General features: G+C 44.5%; 1 protein-coding gene across 2 annotated transcripts; it reads right to left on the bottom strand.

Moving 5' to 3' along the window:
* Positions 1–12,733: 12,733 nt before the first annotated feature.
* On the bottom strand, positions 12,734–17,974 carry LOC136519983 (myosin-binding protein 3-like). Of its 2 annotated transcripts, none has more exons than XM_066513387.1 (4): positions 16,428–17,974; positions 15,229–15,774; positions 13,776–15,111; positions 12,734–13,515 (listed from the first exon to the last, which is right to left on the bottom strand). In XM_066513387.1, the coding sequence occupies exons 1-3, from the start codon at positions 17,452–17,454 to the stop codon at positions 13,778–13,780; spliced, it is 2,907 nt and encodes a 968-aa protein (XP_066369484.1). In that variant the 5' UTR covers positions 17,455–17,974; the 3' UTR covers positions 12,734–13,515; positions 13,776–13,777. The 2 variants fall into 2 exon arrangements, with proteins under 2 accessions (XP_066369484.1, XP_066369491.1); XM_066513394.1 differs by having other exon boundaries at positions 13,776–15,108.
* Positions 17,975–18,259: the final 285 nt, after the last annotated feature.

Here is an 18,259-nt window from a genome sequence, read left to right as displayed (position 1 = left end):
TTCGATTGGTTAATGTTTCAACCAGTTAGAGATGACATGAAGACGGATCGCATTAGCCAAAGGAGATCAAACGGCGTGTCGCAGCATAATACATGGTGCTCGGGGACTAGCTGTGGGGGTATTAACCCCTATACCTTTACGGCTAGGATTGGGCCGGCCAGGACCAGGGGGTCTGGCCCACTAGAAGACGACTCGCGGCCCGGCCAATCTGTTCGGAATCCCACGCAAGGAATCAAGGCAGATTTGGAGATCAAGCAAGATCCTAGTCGGTTAGAATAGGAATCCTTATCCGGCCACCTATGGCAATTGTAACTGGTTAGGATTAGTTTCCAGATCTGTAACCCTGCCCCCGGACTATATAAGGCGGGCAGGGGATCCCTCTAAAAACATCTCTCATTGACATACAATAATACAATCAGACACATGACGTAGGTATTACGCCTTTACGGCAGCCGAACCTAGATAAAACCTCGTGTCTGTCTTGCGTCACCATCTTGTTTGTAGCTTGCACATCTGTCTGCCGACAATCTACTACCTTGGGCATACCCCTAGGTAGACTACCGACCATATTTCGTCGACAAAGTGCATTGCTTGAGTGTTTGCATCTAGAGGCACTTGGTGTTCGTGTTTCATAGCGGGATTCACTTGTTACTCTTGATGGTTGCCGCCACCTAAATGGCTTAGAGCAGCGAGGATCGTTGAGCATAGGTTGGTGATTGTCTCTGGCTCCGATCGTGGTGATTGTAAAGGGTTCTTGACCTTTCCCCGGTGGAGAGCCAAAAGGTACTCTAGTGAATTGCTTATGGCTTGTATGATCCTCATCTTGTGTTGGTTGTGTGGCACCCTATTGAGGGTTTGGTGTGTGATGCCAATTAGTGCATGAACCTCCAAGTGAGTGAATCACCACAACAAGGACTAGCTTGTCGGCAAGTAAGTGAACCTTGGTAAAAAATCATTGTGTCATCATTTGATTCTGAGGTGATTGGTCTTCATTGATATTGATTCTTGTGATTGATTAGTTCATTCCTCGACACGGCGGTATAACCATCTTACTCTCTCTCTCTCTCTTTACATTATCGCAAACTAGTTATCAAGCTCTTTAGTGTAGCTAGTTGTGAGAGCTTGTTAGTTTGGTTAGTGTGACTCTTTAGTTAGTCTTTAAGAGCACACTAACTTAGTGTAGTGACATAGCCATTGTGTGAAAAGAAACTATAGAAACTAGAATTGTTGTAGGTGGCTTGTATTTTTAGTAGGCTAGCGCAACATTTGCTTCACCTCATAATTGTCTAACCAGTTTGTTAAGTGTTGTTGTAGAAATTTTTTAATAGGTTATTCACCCCCCTCTAGCCATTAGGACCTTTCAAGTGGTATCAGAGCGAGGTCACCGTGATTTGAGGCTTAACAACCTTCGGTGTAAAAATGGCTCAAATCAACAACACCAAGAAGCCACCCTAATTTGATGGCTCAAACTATCCCTATTGGAAGGCTAAGATGATAACTTATATCAAGTCAATCAATAGGAAGGTTTGGAAGGCGGTAGAGACCAAGATTGAGATTGATGATGAAGAGGCTCCCACCGTCGCCGAAGAAATGCTACTCCAAAATAATGACATTGCTCTTAGTGCCATCCATGATGCTTTGGATAAGAGAACATTTGATCAAATCAAGAACATTGAGTGAGCTCATGAGGCATGAAAGAAATTGGAGGAATCATTTAAGGGCACTCAAGTCATGAAGGGTGCAAAGGCATACATTCTCGAAGAGAAGTTTGCAAGCTTCAAGATGAAGGAGGATGAGAGTGTGCCGGAGATGTTTCATAGGCTTCAAGTGCTTGTCAATGATCTCAAAGCACTTGGAGAAGAGGTGAAGGACAAGGACTTCTCCCACAAGTTCTTGAGATGCTTGCCTTCAAGATTTGGCACATTGGTCACTATTCTAGTGAGAAGTGGTTTGGACACCATGACACTAAACCAAGTGTTGGGAGATATAATGACCGATGATACATATAGAGATGATGATGAGAAGGAAGAAAAGAAGGAGAAGAAAGATGAGAAGAAGGATGAGAGGAAGAAGAGTGTGGCATTCAAGGCCACATCATCCAAGGGCAAGGCAAAGCAAGATACATCAAGTGAAGATGATGGCTCATGGGATGATGATGATGATGAGAAGATGGCTCTCTTTGTCAAGAGATTTGGCAAGTTCATGATGAAGAAGGGCTACTATGCTAGAAGGAAGAAATCTTCATCCAAGAATAAGGAAGAGTCAAGAAGGTGCTTCAATTGTGGAAGCAAAGATCATCTTGTTGCTCAATGCCCATACAATAGTGACAAAGATGATAACAAGAAGAAGGACAAGAAGGAAAAGAAAGAGAAGAAGGACAAGATGACCTTCAAGAAGAAGAAGGGCGGTTCATATGTGGTCACTTGGGATAGAGATGCTTCCTCAAGTGATGATGATGATGATAGTGATGATGACAATACCACCAAGAAAAAGGCACTTGCAAGCATTGCTATCAATGAGAAGCCTTCTCTCTTCGACACACCATCATGCTTCATGGCTAAGGCCACTAAGGTACAAACTTGTGATGATGGAAGTGATGAGGAACATGATAATAAAAATGATAGTGATAGTGATGATGATGAACCTACTAAAGATGAATTATTTGACATGCTAGAAGATGCTAAAGAACACTTTGACATTAAGAGAAGGGAATGCAAGAGCTTGAATAAGGAAGTAAAAGCCCTTAAGCAAGCCCTTGATGAGCTCAAAGCAACTCATGAGAGGCTAGAGGAAGCCCATGAGAAGCTTGGCAAGGCTCATAAGAAGCTTAAAAAAGCTCATTCCTCTTTGCTTAATGAACAAAATGAGAAGAAGCATGTTGAGATTTGTGATGTAGGCTTAACTTGTGTTATAATTGATGAATCATTATCTATGCCTACCATTGTTGCTCCCACTAACCCTTCATGTAGTACTTCTACTTCCATCTCATCTAGTAGTGATGGTTTCACTTGTGATGCCTCACTAATGGTTGAGAATGAGAACCTCAAAAAGGAGATCAATAAGCTCACTCACACCTTGGCTAAGGCCTATGGTGGTGAGGACCGCTTGCTTATGTGCTTGGGTAGCCAAAGAGCTTCTCTCTACAAAGAGGGATTGGGCTACATAAGCCTAGTTTTGTGAAGAACAATGGTCGGTTTTGCACTAGTTGCAAGCAAGTTGGTCATGTAGAGCAAAAGTGCATGAATAAGAAGTCACAAGCTAATGTATCCTCCATTAAGCTTGATTCTTTCTATGTGCTTACCAAAGGTGCAAATGGTGTAAAGGCTAAGTTCATTGGTGCACCATAGATAGGCTCAAAGAAGAAAGCCATTTGAGTACCAAAGAGCTTAGTGACTAACATTTAAGGACCCAAGCAAGTTTGGGTACCTAAAAAGAATTGATCTTCTTTTGTAGGTCAATTACAAAGCCAGAGAAAGGCATTGGGTTCTTGATAGTGGGTGCACTCAACACATGACCGATGATGCAAGAATGTTCAACTCAATCAACACCAATGGCAATGATGGTTATGATAGTATCACATTTGGTGACAATGGAAAAGGCAAGGTCAAAGGGCTTGGTAAGATTGCAATATCCAATATGTTGCTAGTAGAGAGCTTGAACTTCAATTTGCTATCTGTGGCTTAATTGTGTGATCTTGGATTCAAATGCATATTTGAGGTAGATGATGTAGAGATCATAAGTGTAGATGGCTCTAACTTAATTTTCAAAGGCTTTAGATATGAGAATCTATACTTGGTTGATTTTAATGCTAGTAAAGCTAAATTATCTACATGTTTGTTCACTAAGTCTAGCATGGGTTGGTTATGGCATAGAAGGCTTGGTCATGTTGGAATGAAATAATTGAATATATTGGTTAAGCATGCCTTGGTTAGAGGCTTGAAAGATGTTGTGTTTGAGAAGGATAAGCTTTGTAGCTCTTGTCAAGCCGGCAAACAAGTTGAAAACACCCATCCTAAGAAAAGCATGATGAGCACTAGTAAAGCATTTGAGTTATTGCACATGGATTTGTTTGGGCCAACTCAATACACTAGCATTGGTGGTAACAAATATGGCTTTGTGATAGTGGATGATTATACTAGATGCACTTGGGTATTCTTTCTAGTGGACAAAAGTGATGTGTTTGCAATATTCAAATCATTTGTCAAGGGCATTCACAATGAGTTTGAAACAACCATCAAGAGAGTTAGAAGTGACAATAGTAGTGAGTTCAAGAATACTAGAATTGATGAGTTGTGTGATGAATTTGGAATTAGACATCAATTCTTGGCCAAGTACACTCTACAATCAAATGGCCTTGTTGAGAGGAAGAATAGAACACTCATTGATATGGCAAGGTATATGCTTAGTGAGTACAATGTGAGTCAATCTATTTGGGCCAAAGCTATCAACACGGCTTGCTATTATAGCAACTGTCTCTATTGTCACCCATTGAAAGAGAAGGCACTATATGAGCTCTTGAATGGTAGAAAGCCCAACATTGCATATTTTCGGGTCTTTGGTTGCAAACGCTATATTTTGAAGAAAGGCACTAGATTGGGCAAGTTTGATAAGAAATGTGATGAAGGATTCCTACTTGGCTACTCCACTATAAGCAAATCATATAGATTTTGGAATTTGGATAGTGGTACTCTTGAGGAAGTTCATGATGTTGAATTTGGTGAAACCAAGGGTTCACAAGAAGAGAATGAGAACTTGGAAGATGTTAGAGGCATTCAACTTTCAAATGCCATGAAGAACATAGATGTTGGTGAATTGAGGCCTAGGCAAGTGAATGATGATGAAGATGATCAAGTACAAGTGCTCTCTAACTCAAATGTGCAAGATGATACAACTCAAGCTAGTACAGGTGGCTCTCATGACAATGAACAAGATCAAGTGGCTAGTACATCATCTCAACCCAATGATCAAGTAAATACAAGCAATCAAGTTCCAATGCCCCAACCAACAAATATTGCAATGGATCATCCATTGGACACTATAATTGGTGATATTTCTAGAGGTGTACAAACAAGATCAACATTGGCTTTATTTTATGAGCATTTCTCATTTGTGTCATCCATTGAACCAAAGAAGATAGATGAATCATTGAAGGATGTTGATTGGGTGAATGCTATACATGAAGAATTGAATAACTTCACAAGAAATCAAGTATGGGAATTATTAGAGATACCAAAGGGATATAATATGATTGGAACCAAATGGGTCTTTAGAAACAAGCAAGATCAAGATGAGATAGTAGTAAGGGACAAAGCAAGATTGGTAGCACTAGGATATACACAAGTTGAAGGTCTTGACTTTGAAGAAACATATGCCCCGGTTGCTAGATTGGAAGCAATTAGAATCTTGCTAGCCTATGCTTGTGCCCACAACATCAAACTCTATCAAATGGATGTTAAGAGTGCATTTCTCAATGGTTACATCAATGAAGAAGTATATGTTGAGCAATCTCCCAGTTTTGAAGATGACAAGAAGCCCGACCATGTGTACAAGTTGAAGAAGGCTTTGTATGGCTTGAAGCAAACACCTAGAGCATGGTATGAGATTGAGGGACTTCCTACTCTCTAAAGGGTTCATGATGGGCAAGGTTGACACCACTCTTTTCATCAAGAAGATTGGAAAAGATTTATTTATGTTGCAAATCTATGTTGATGACATCATATTTGGATCAATCAATCAAGACTTTTGTGAAGAATTTAGAAAGATGATGGTGTAAGGAAAATGGACCCTAGGCCCATTTACTTTGGATTTTGGTGTTTGATGACCAACACAACCAAATTGGACTAATGAATTTGTAAGTGATTGTTTTGCAGTTCAATAGGGTGCAAGACGTGACTTGGATGAAGGCGACGTGACGATCCAATGATCAACACCATAAGAAAGACCTTAAAAGCACAAGAGAAGACCCAAGATATCAAGCAAAGTCCAAGCATGAAAATAGGAACCAAGCCGGATGCAAGATCGTGAAGAAACGAGCTCACAGAAGGTGACCGGACGCTGGGCCGGACGCTGGTGGAAAGCGATCGGACACTTCGATCAAGAGGCTCGGCAACAGCAAGCACGACCGGACGCTGGCGACAAATCGACTGGACGTAGGACTACAGCGTCCGATCAAGTACAGAAAGGTTCCAGAGCGGTGAAATTGTGACCAGATGCATCTGGTGGCATGTGACCGGACGCTGACAGTGTCCGATCAGTTGATCGTGGCTCTAATGGTTGGGACGACCGGAGGCGTCCGATCAGGACGTGATCAGCATTCGGTCAGTAGCAGAAAAGCAGAATTTCATCCCCAACGGCTACTTTCTCAGTGGGGCTTATAAATATAACCCCCAACTGGCCAAATGAGATGTGTGCAGCTGAGGAAACACATCAAGGGTGTTGATACACCATTTTAGTGATCTCCACTTGCATAGTGCTTAGTGATTCATTAGGTGCTTTGCGAAGTGCTTAGGTTGATTAGACCATCGCTTATGCGCTTGCTCTAGGTTTAGGCCTAGTGTTTAGTGAGGTTTGCATACCTCTTACCACTCGGTGCTTGCGCGCACCATTGTTGTATATCGGAGGGGCTTGTAGTCTTGCGAGATCACACCAACCATGGTTGTGGTGTGGCTGCCACCATGTACCGGAGGGAACAAGGCCCACGGCGTTTCGGCTAGAAGCTTGATAGTGAAGACGGCGGGGAGCATCCAGGAGAGGCTTGCCAGAAGGCATGTCGGAGACCCACTTGCTCGTGGGGAAGGCCCGAGGCTATCCATAGAGTTACCCGACTGGGAGCTTGGCCCTTGCGAGGGATTCCTTGTGAGGGGCTCCAACGAGGACTAGGGGGAAGCTTACACTCTTCTCGATACCTCGGTAAAAATACCAGAGTCATCGATGGGAGTTTGCATATCTCTACCTTGCTCTTTAGCTTCCGCATTTATATTGATTGTATTACTCCTTTTGCGGTAGAGATAGCAACACACTAGCAAAACCGTAGTTGCACATTTAGATAGTTTATCTATTGCATAGGTTTTGCTAGGGTTAGAAAAAGAGGCCATAGTTTAGAGTTAGAATTTTAAGTTGCCTAATTCACCCCCCCCTCTCTTAGGCATCATGGTCCCCTACAGATGACTAATGAGTTTGAGATGACCATGATTGGAGAGTTAAGTTACTTCTTTAGTCTTCAAATCAAACAATTGAAGAATGGTACATTTGTGAGTCAAGACAAGTATATCAAGGACATGATCAAGAAGTTTGGCATGAGTGATAGCAAAACCATTAGTACACCAATGGGAACAAATGACAACTTGGATAGTGATGCAAGTGGAAATATGGTGGATCAAAAATTGTATCAGTCTATGATTGGAAGCCTGCTCTATGTGACCACATCAAGGCTAGATGTCATGTTTAGTGTGTGCATGTATGCAAGATTTCAAGCCTCACCAAGACAAAGTTATTTGAAGGCTACAAAGAGAATATTGAGGTACTTGAGGCATACACAAAATGTTGGTTTGTGGTATCCCAAAGGAGTAAAGTTTGAGCTAGTTGGTTACTCTGACTTGGATTATGCGGGATGCAAGGTTGAAAGGAAGAGCACCTTGGGCACATGTCAATTGTTGGGAAGATCACTTGTTTTATGGTCATCAAAGAAGCAAAATAGTGTTGCATTATCAACCGCTGAAGCCGAATACATATCCGCTGGTAGTTGTTGTGCACAAATACTTTAGATGAAGGCCACTTTGAGTGATTTTAGAATCAAGTTTAAGAAAGTGCCATTGCTATGTGACAATGAGAGTGCCATCAAGTTAACCAACAATCCGGTTCAACATGCAAGAACAAAGCATATTGATGTCCGCCACCATTTCATAAGAGATCACCAATAAAAAGGGGACATTTGCATTGAGAGTGTAGGCACCGAAGATCAATTTGCCGATATATTCATCAAGCCATTGGATGAGAAAAGGTTTTGCAAGCTAAGGAATGAGTTGAACATATTGGATTTCTCAAATATGTGTTGATGCACCTTCCACTTATATGACATGCCTCTCCTTCGAGCAATCCAAGGTAAAAGTTGATTGGCATGGCATACATCCTTACTAAGGACATGTTTAGTGCATCTAGACATCTTTCACATTTAATAGGTTCATTCATGAAAATCAAATAAATTTGATGATTGTATGGTACCACTATTGCTTCTATACTTATTTTGGTCTAGTGGTAGCATATGACATGTTTGTGGGCTTGTAAACCTAGTGTTTGATCTATAAAATGAGCTATAAGTGTTTAACTCAACATGGTACAAGATAACCCTTATTTGGAGGTGTGAAGAAGCTTGTCCTTAGATCAAACCGAGTTAAATATCTTTGGCAAATGATCTAGATTAGACCAAATTTGGGAAAATGATCCTCACCCCATTGATTGACATTGATAATCTCAACCTATCTACATTTTAAACCTTTGTGGTCATTGATGACAAAGGTGGAGAAAAACAAAGATATATGTGTTAAGGGGAGAAATAGTGTACTAAGATGGGGAGAAATAAAAATAGAAATAGAAATAGTGTACTAAGATAGTAAAATGACAAAAGGGGGAGAATTTGACATAGGGAGAGAGAGATATGACAAAGGAAGGGGATCAATTAAAATTTTGAGCACACAAGTAGGGGGAGCAAGCTCATGAACTTGTATGGTGCATTTGAATGCACATTTCATATATTTGCTTGCGTGGCACAAGTTTTAAATTTCAATATTCATGCTTGTGTGGTGTATGCTAGTTGTAGGTTTGGATAATGAAATAAAAAAACTAGCATGCATAGGTTAAAGTAACTAGACTCATGCTCACTTTATGAAAACTAGACCCTTACTTCTAATGTTGATCTCAAGGGGTACTTTAGTTTTTGTGTATGTCTAGTTACTAATGGTGTTAAGGATGGTATATTGGTGCACTCCGATTGGTATCATGCTTCAAAGGTCCATCTTTTATACCTTAGCATCATTTGATAGACATTGTCTCCTATATTTACTATCTAAGCATGTTCAAGCTACAATCCAAACTCTTAGCACATATGTAGGGGGAGCAATTGCTACCATATGGGATTCATAAAACTTGTCCATATCCTTTTACACATGGTAAATATTTTTGGGCAAGCAACATGGATTCAAATGAATTTCAATTCATATCTTTGTGAAAGGGTTGTCATCAATTACCAAAAAGGAGGAGATTGAAAGCTCTAGTTTGGTTTTGGTAAATTGATGAAACCCTAAGTGCTAACCTAGTTTATCAAAGTGATTATGAGATAGGTGGCACATTCCAAGTGGTGGAGCAAATGAAGATTATGACATGATGATGGTGATGCCATGGTGATGATTAAGTGCTTGGACTTGAAAAGAAGAAAGAGAGAAACAAAAGGCTCAAGGCAAAGGTATAAGTGGTAGAATCTATTTTGTTTAAGTGATCGAGACACTTAGAGAGTGTGATCACATTTAGGATCGATAGCCGTACTATTAAGAGGGGTGAAACTCGTATCGAAATGCGGTTATCAAAGTGCCACTAGATGCTCTAACTCATTGCATATGCATTTAGGATCTAGTGGAGTGCTAACACCCTTGAAAACATTTGTGAAAATATACTAACACATGTGCACAAGGTGATACACTTGGTGGTTGGCACATTTAAACAAGGGTTAGAAACTTCATCGGTGGAGTATCCGCCCGTAGAGTGCGAACAGTCCGATGGTGCCACCGGCGCCCTATATAGAAAAGACAGGATTTAACAGAGTGCACCGGACACTGGCCTCAACTGGACTGGTGCGTCCGGTCAGTGGAAGCAGTGAAGATGCTGGCGTCGATCTTCGACCGGATGTTGGGTCACTTCATGACCGGATGCTGACAAGATGCGTCCGGTCCTACTAACGTGGCAGCGCACAGAGAAGAGGGTGACTAACCAGACACTAGGTGAGTTTGGTCAGGGGTGACCGGACGCGTCCAGTCGCGAATTTCCACCTCTAGAAGCTTACTGGAAGTGATCGGACGCTGGGGTCCTGCGTTCGGTCGGGCATGACCGGACGCGTCCGATCGTGAGTAGAACCTTACTGGAAACGACCGGACGCTGGGGTCCTACGTCCGATCACTTTGAGCAGCGCGTTCGGTCACTACTTAAATGTACTGATGACCATTGAGATCGAACGATCAGCGTTTGAAGCCGATGACATGTGGCAAGCATCGAGCGACCGGACGCTGGGGTCCTACGTCGGGTCGATCTGACCGGAGCGTCCGGTCACCCCGAGCAGTGCCCAGTGAAGGGGTACAATGGCTATATTTCATGGGAGCTTCTATTTAAGCCCCATGGCCGGCTCAAGCTCACTCTCTTGGCCATTTGCATTGACATAGAAACCTTGTGAGCTTAGCCAAAGCCCTCCCACTCATCTCCATCACTGATTCATCATCTTTGTGAGATTGAGAGTGAATCCAAGTGCATTGCTTGAGTGTTTGCATCTAGAGGCACTTGGTATTCGTGTTTTGCTGTGGGATTCGCTTGTTACTCTTGATGGTTGCCACCACCTAGACGGCTTGGAGCAGCGAGGATCGTCGAGCGGAGGTTGGTGATTGTCTCCGGCTTCGATCGTGGTAATTGTGAGGGGTTCTTGACCTTTCTCCGGTGGAGAGCCAAAAGGTACTCTAGTGAATTACTCGTGGTTTGTGTGATCCTCATCTTGTGTTGGTTGTGCGACACCCTATCGAGGGTTTGACGTGTGATGCCAATTAGCGTGTGAACCTCCAATTGAGTGAATAGCCACAACAAGGACTAGCTTGTCGGCAAGCAAGTGAACATCGGTAAAAAATTATTGTGTCATCATTTGATTCCGAGGTGATTGGTCTTCATTGATATTGATTCTTGTGATTGATTGGTTTATTCCTCGACACGGTGGTATAACCATCTTACTCTCTCTCTTTACATTACCGTAAACTAGTTATCAAGCTCTTTAGTGTAGCTAGTTGTGAGAGTTTGTTAGTTTGGTTAGTGTGGCTCTTTAGTTAGTCTTTGAGAGCACACTAACTTAGTGTAGTGACATAGTCATTGTGTGAAAAGAAACTATAGAAACTAGAATTGTAGTAGGTGACTTGTATTTTTAGTAGGCTAGCACAACACTTGCTTCGCCTCATAATTGTCTAACCGGTTTGTTAAGTGTTGTTGTCAAAAATTTTTAATAGGCTATTCACCACCCTCTAGCCATTAGGACCTTTCACCTCGGCGTCGGACGAGGCGGAGCCAACCCTCAGGGGTCGGACGAGGCGGGCCTCGGCGTCGGGTGAGGCGGAGCCAACCCTTAGGGGTCGAACGAGGCGGAGCTCGCGTACCTGGGGTCGGCAAGAGCTGTAGTCGCACTCTTGTCTGCTCGGATAAATCCACGTTGACGGTTTTTAGCTCCTCCTCTTCAGGTACCCTAGTATTGGTTCCCGACACTGGGGGTGGCCGCGTGGATCAGAGCTCGTGCTCGCGTTGGCGCCACCGCCGCGCCGGACAAGGAGGAGGGAGAGGGAGGCAGCGGGGCGCACGGCTCGTGCGATGCGCATGGGGTCGGGGGCAGGCGCGCGGCTCGGCAGAGGAGTGTTGCTGCGTGGGTGCAGAGATGCCGCGGTGGGGAAGGGGCGCGTGAGGAATGAGCAGGTGCGGAAATGAGCGGACAGAGGGGTTCGTCTCTCTGAACGATCTGGTACGTATCATTATCGTTTGCACATTTGAGTTGAGTTTTCAAGTTGGGTCTTGCTATGGGGCGAAAATCATAGTCTGAAATTTTTTCCAGACGGGTCAGGTTGGTCGGTCCAAGTGGCCCATGAACAAATCCAAACCAGAGCCACCAGTATACTACAGTCAGTACCGTAGCCAAATTAGCAACTCCAAGAAACTTTATATAAAAAACAAAGCAAGTCGAAGAACAATCCTACCCAATTCGTACCTGAAGAAACGACTGTGATCTCTATCCGAACTCGAATAGTACTATCGCAAATCGTATAGAATCATAAGTTCATAACTATTAGAATTGTAAAATTGTAGACTACGATAAACTATGATCACAAGGTCGTAAAATCACACCATATGATCTAAGATTTTAACAACTATGCTAACAACACGTGGTACATGCTTTCCCACACTGCACGTGCATTTACATAACTACCACAGGAGGAGGAGCAGGAGGCAACGGAGCTTGATGCGGTCGGGCGGCGTGGCAACTGTGTCCCTGTCACATCTCACATCCTAATAGGTGAACATAACCCTTCTGCCTGATCCATGGTTAGAGGTAAAGCAATCGTCATCCTTGCGCCTTCACTTCCCTGGATGCAATGCATCTCGCGGCCTTCTCACTCACCTCGCCCCCCGGTCCAAACCGGTACGGCTACTGACTGATCTACTCCACAGTCCACACTCTCTGCACTAGCCGAGCCGAGCTTGTCAACAGATCGGAGCTTCAATTAAAGAGCAGCAGGACCGATCACCCCTTACTAGCTTGTCAACAGATCAAGAGAAGCTGTTGCTGACAGCTTACAACCTAGTAGGGGTAGTACCAGTACCCGGAACAGAGAAGATATTGCACAGGATCAACGAGCTCATGCATTGCATTGGTGATGAGCAGCACTAGACATGGTAGGGGCAGGTCCACCCCACCCAACAGACTGTTTGGTGACCTGCATCCATGCACTGGCGACCAACTGGTCATCTCATGATTCTTGACAGCTAAACCAATCATACATCAGTGCATGACGCCGGTTGCTCTCAGAGTTTAATAACTAGCAGCACTTGCATCAAAAGATTGTATGCCCAAAATAAAAAAGAGCGAAAAAGAACAAAAGGGAAAGACCGGCAAGGCGATGCTCTCCATCAAACAACAGTCATGCTATGCACACACCCAACACCTCATCATTCCAGAAGCCGAAAGCACATTACATACAGCCAGAAGATTTACAGGAAAAGAATTTAGAAAAGAGAAAACAAAAACTAGTGAAGCCCACTCCGACTACCCTCTTTTTATACTCACTCACTCTATCTGGCAGCAAAGCTGGCATCAGCATGTTTTCAGGTTAATGAATTCTAAAGCTTGCACAAGGCCATGATTGCCGCCACGACCCACAAACACACCCCACGGGCCCGGGCAGCTCACCAACCAACCCTCTTGCCCTTGGGCAAAAGTTTGGAGCCCCCCGGGAAAACTAAACCAACACAAAAAGAGAACGTGGGAAGTGGTCCACAAAAATCCTGGACCTTGGAAGGCAGAATTGCTCCATGATCTGCCCTCAGAATAGCATCGCCGAACCGACTGTGACAGTGTTCCAGGAGGAGCTCCTTCCTCTCCGAGAACCAACAAACTTCTCCAATGACAATACTAGTTAGTTGGCAATCCTTTTTTTTTTCCTTATCATTGTTGTATGATTTCCATCTTCAAGCAATATTCGCTGGACATCGGCACGAGGCTTTGCAGCCGATCTGGAACCAACAAGCAAGAATTAGGTTCTCTCAAATCAATTAGAATAGAATGTGGTATTTTAGGCACAGACTTTAGTAGTGTGCAAAGGACATGTGGGGATGCATGACTTCTTTAGGAAAGTAGAATTTTGTTTATTCATCTTGTATGTAACAGAATTCAATGAACTCTTTTTCTTAGAAGATAGAGAACAATCATTCTGTCACCATCCATGTTGAAAAGAAAATTCAGCAAACTATCAATACTAGCTGTAGCATGTTACCTTCAGTCCGTGTAAAGATGTAGGTAATGAGGCGAAAGCTCCCCAGAGTTCCTTGCACGCTGCTCAATCCTTCTTAGGTCCCGAAGATGCTGTAATATCTCCTGAAGAAGATCAAACCCTTTGCCACCCTTTTTCAATGTCCTCACACACTGTTTTATATATTCCCTATCTGCCTCAAGAGCATGCAGCCTCTCATTTACTTGATCGATTTCATTGGCAATTGCAAGCTTATGTTGCTCTCTAGCAAGGTCCAGTGTGACCTCTGTTGAATGATGTGCCTCATCACCTTGGGGGATGTTTCCAGCTTCCATAGTAGCATCGTCAAACAATGGAAGGAGCTTCTTTCCTCTGTAGGTTACACCTTTTCTTTTGTCATGAAGTTTAAAGCAGCTATCATCATCAGAGAAATCATTTGAGGCACCACTTAAATGATTTTCTTCTGACAAATGCTTCATTGTATCGGATTCTTCATCATCAAGATCAAAAAGTTTATCCTCTAGCACTTTAAGCTGTTCCAGTATGGAGAGTCTCTCTTCCTCAAAATCAGCTAGCGAGCCATCAAGGGTAACAAGATGCCTGGCAGTTTCTTGCAGCACAACATCTGTAGGAATACTCCCATTGCTTCCATTAAGACCATGGGAAGATTCATCACCTTCATAGAAACTTTGTGAAAGGTCATCACTATCCTCAGCACTCGATGAAGTTGACGATGATCCATTCTGGTCATCAGCCTTGTGCCTGGACATTTTCCTCACCTTTACCTCATAGAGATGAACCTTGTGGCGATACAGCTCGAGCTCTCTCTCCAGATCTTGCTTCTCCTTCTCTCTCTTAACAACTAGTTCATTCAGCCTCTGCAGTGCTTCTTGGTCATACTCTGACTGTTCCTCCATAAGCCGCTGGTATTGGATTGCCTCCATCTGCATTGCAGCTTTCTGTTCTTGCAAGCGGTTTATCATTGCCATGGTTTCATCGGCAGCTATAGCAGCAGCGCTCCTCTCATTTTCAAGTTCAGAATATAGGGTCTTCAATGACTTTCGTGTGGAAGCCAAAGTAGATTTTAGTTGATCGACACTCACCAATTCAGTGCTTTCCAGATCAGTAGACAAAGTAGCAATACTTGAATCTACAGATTTAGCATCAGAAACAGCTGCTTTAGAATCCAGCAGTTCCTGTGAATCACATATATCTTCAATATGAGTCGGCATATCAGGCTCTCTGTCTTCTTCAGAGACACTATGATCCGGAGAGAACTTGTCTAAGCTTGTCAAAGGTTCATAAGAAATTTGATGTATGGCCGTTAGAGCAGCTTCAGTTGGATCATCTTCAATATCTTCTGTATATAATATTTAATAATCAGTTTCAAAATTTACACAATAATAATAGAAGCAACAATCAGAATGCACTAATCTTGGGAAATAAACAAAGTGTTCTTGTGATCGCAGCATCTTACCTTTCCATGTGTTTGTGTTAACATTAAAAGTGTCTGCTGCATAATGCAGAACATCTGCTGTTACAGAAGTGACTTTCTGCTTCACCTCAGCTTGCTCATCATCAGTATGAGCATATGAAGTCAGGCAACCATGTTCCCCAGAATCAATTGGCACAGAGTCACACTCTTGTTCCAACCCAGCCTGTGTAGTTCTCTCTCCTTCAAGTTCTTCATCAGTATGCTCCCTGGAACGCATTGGTATTGAATCCAACTCCTGATTTACCTCAGCTTGTTGAACCTGCTTCTCCTCAATCTGAGTTACAGCGACATGCTCAGAAACTTCCACTGGCATAGAGTTCATTTTATGCTTTGACTCAGCCCGTGGAAAATGCTCCAACTCAATACTTCTTTCTAACCTCTCAACAAATTCATGGTCACTAGGATCTGTTGGCATGGCACACAATTCCTGTTGTGGAGTAGCCTGTTCAGTTTGCTCATCCTCAGATATCTCATCTTCAAATGATATTTTCTGATCCTTATCTTTCAATCCACTGTCATCCTCAGGAGCTGCATTTAATATTTTGAAAATAAGGTGTATGACTAACTAGCTTGAAACAGAGAAAAACATCACGGAACAACTTCAAGGACAGTAAACTATATGGTTTGTCTTCTATTCTGTTGAAAGGTCCATTTCATCCTATCAATTTTTTTTCTTAGGTTAATCTTCCCTTTTTCCTCTTCCAGTTCAAGTGTTCAGCTATAGGTTCACCAGATATACCCAGTGCTATCCAAAATCAAGAATGACTGAAGGGGTACAACTACAATAGCACAGCTCAGTGAAAACACGAGCAGAACCATAACTCCGTTTGGTAGATAGAAATAACTAAATTCTGGTTCAGCACTAAAGGTGAGCAGAATAAACATAAATGCATTAAAAAACACAAACACGACAAAAGTGACATTCAGAGCTATAGTCAGCATGGCTAAACTAGGGCGTACCCAGTGCAGAGAGCTCCCGCTCTGTGCGGGGTCTGGGGAAGGGTGTCAGTGGCAAGCCTTACCCTCGCCTCTCGCTTGTGCAATGCGAGGAGACCGCAACTCGAACCCAGGACCTTCCGGTCACAGGCGGTAAGACTCTACCGCTTGCACCAGGCCCGTCCTTCAGCATGGCTAAACTAGAATAACAGAAAAGGTAATTTATCAAAGGAGGAATGACTTACACTGATGATCAGCAAAGGCCTCCATGGTTTTGCCTGCATTTATTCCATCATCAAGTGTAGCTTCTATACAAGCTGGAACAAAGACTATGGCAGCAATCTGTTCATCAATCAACCGATCAACCACATCATCAACCTTGTCATCATCAGATGTCATGACAATTTTCTCCTCATTGGTACTAACTGTGTTCTCCATGTCCACGTTATTCTGCCTTACATCGCCATGATCAACTGCTTCCTTTCCTTCGCCACCAGATTGAGATGACACGGAGCACATGGCGACCACCAACGAGTCAATTGATTCAAGAGGCACCAGCCGCTCATCATTGGCAACAACCTCGGCACCATAAGCCAAGACGCCGATTGAGTCATCCTCCACAGATGGCTTCTCGTCGAAGAGCTCGATCACAGGGCCTTCCTCGGAGACAAAGACCACGTCTCCATTTGGCCTCGCTGCCTCTTCCTCTTCCTTGTGGCCACAATCCGAGCCGCGCGGCGCCGACGTGGTGAGCAAGAACGGCGGCGAGTAGAAGCCGCTCTCGAGCGCGACGCCGCAGCAGGCGCAGGCGAGGTCCCGCTCGCCGAGCTCGCTCCGGCCCATCCACGACAGCATCGCCTTCCCGGGCGCCGCCGCGGCCGCGCAGTCCTCGCACATGTCCCCGGCGTCCGCGAGCCGGCGGTGCGCGCTGCAGTAGCCCAGGCGCGACAGCTCGGCGGCGTGCACGTCGCACAGCAAGCGGCGCAGGGGCTCGGCGCCCCCGCCACGGTGGTGGGGGTGGGAGTGGGACTCGAAGAGGCTGTCGACGCCGAGGCGGGAGCAGAGCGCGCACGGCGGCGCGAGGCCGAAGAAGGCGGCGAACCGGGATATGAGGTAGGAGAAGACGCCGTTGGCGAGGAGCAGCGCGAGGAGGATCCACTCCAGCAGCGCGTACTCGAGCACCCGCGCGACGCGGTTACTCTTCTTGCACAGCGCCGCGGTGAGGTTGGCGGCGCCCGAGCCCGCCCCCGCCATGGGAGCCTGCGACACCATCCCCACAGCAAGGTCACTTGGGAACCGCCAGAATGCGATGGAGACGACGCCGACCTCGCAGCCCGGGCTTTGCCGTGGAATCCAAGGAAGCACAAAAACTAGTGCCTTCCGTCCCGAATCCTTCCCCGGCGCCCCGAATTAGATTGGAGTGGAGAACGCAACCCGAACGTGATTCGTTAGTGGCAAGCAACCACTGACGGACTCGGCTTCTCCGGATCAAAAACAAACAAAATATAAAGGAGAGGAAAGGAAACTATGCACAAACTCCTCCCTGCTCCTGCTAGTCTGCTACAGATTGCAGCAAAGACGAGATTTTTCACAGGCGGAATCGGGGACCGAGAACGAGATCAGAAATCCGAAAGAGGAACGAACGAAATCTTTATACACAGGGAGAAGACAGAGGAGCTGGGGCTGGACTAGTGATAGTGACAGGATTGCGAGCGCTATTGACAAAGAACAGGCAGGAGAAGAGAGGGGGAAGGGGAAAGATGCCGTTTGGTCGGAAGCCGATGGCCTAATTAGGGAGAGAATGGGAGCGGATGCGTGACCTGGAAGCCGAGAAATATCGCGAAAAAAGAAAAAGATGGGAGCTTTGAGCCAGTAATTCGCATTAGTGGGGCCTAATGGCCGCGATTAAGCCGCTCTAACTACTAAAGGTGAACGTTGGGGTGTCTCTAGCCCGCCGGTGACTGAAGAAAGGGTCAGTAAAAGCAAGCAGAGCCACTGGCAGTATAGCAGGCTGCAGGCCTCGGCCGGCGTTGGAGCAACGGCATGATTTGTTAATGGAGCACGTAATTACGGTTCC

The sequence above is a fragment of the Miscanthus floridulus genome, chromosome 2 (genome assembly GCF_019320115.1).
Source record: "Miscanthus floridulus cultivar M001 chromosome 2, ASM1932011v1, whole genome shotgun sequence".
NCBI classification, from domain to species: domain Eukaryota; kingdom Viridiplantae; phylum Streptophyta; class Magnoliopsida; order Poales; family Poaceae; genus Miscanthus; species Miscanthus floridulus.
Note: the sequence above shows the minus strand (reverse complement) of the source record. Positions and strands in the feature narration are given on the sequence as shown.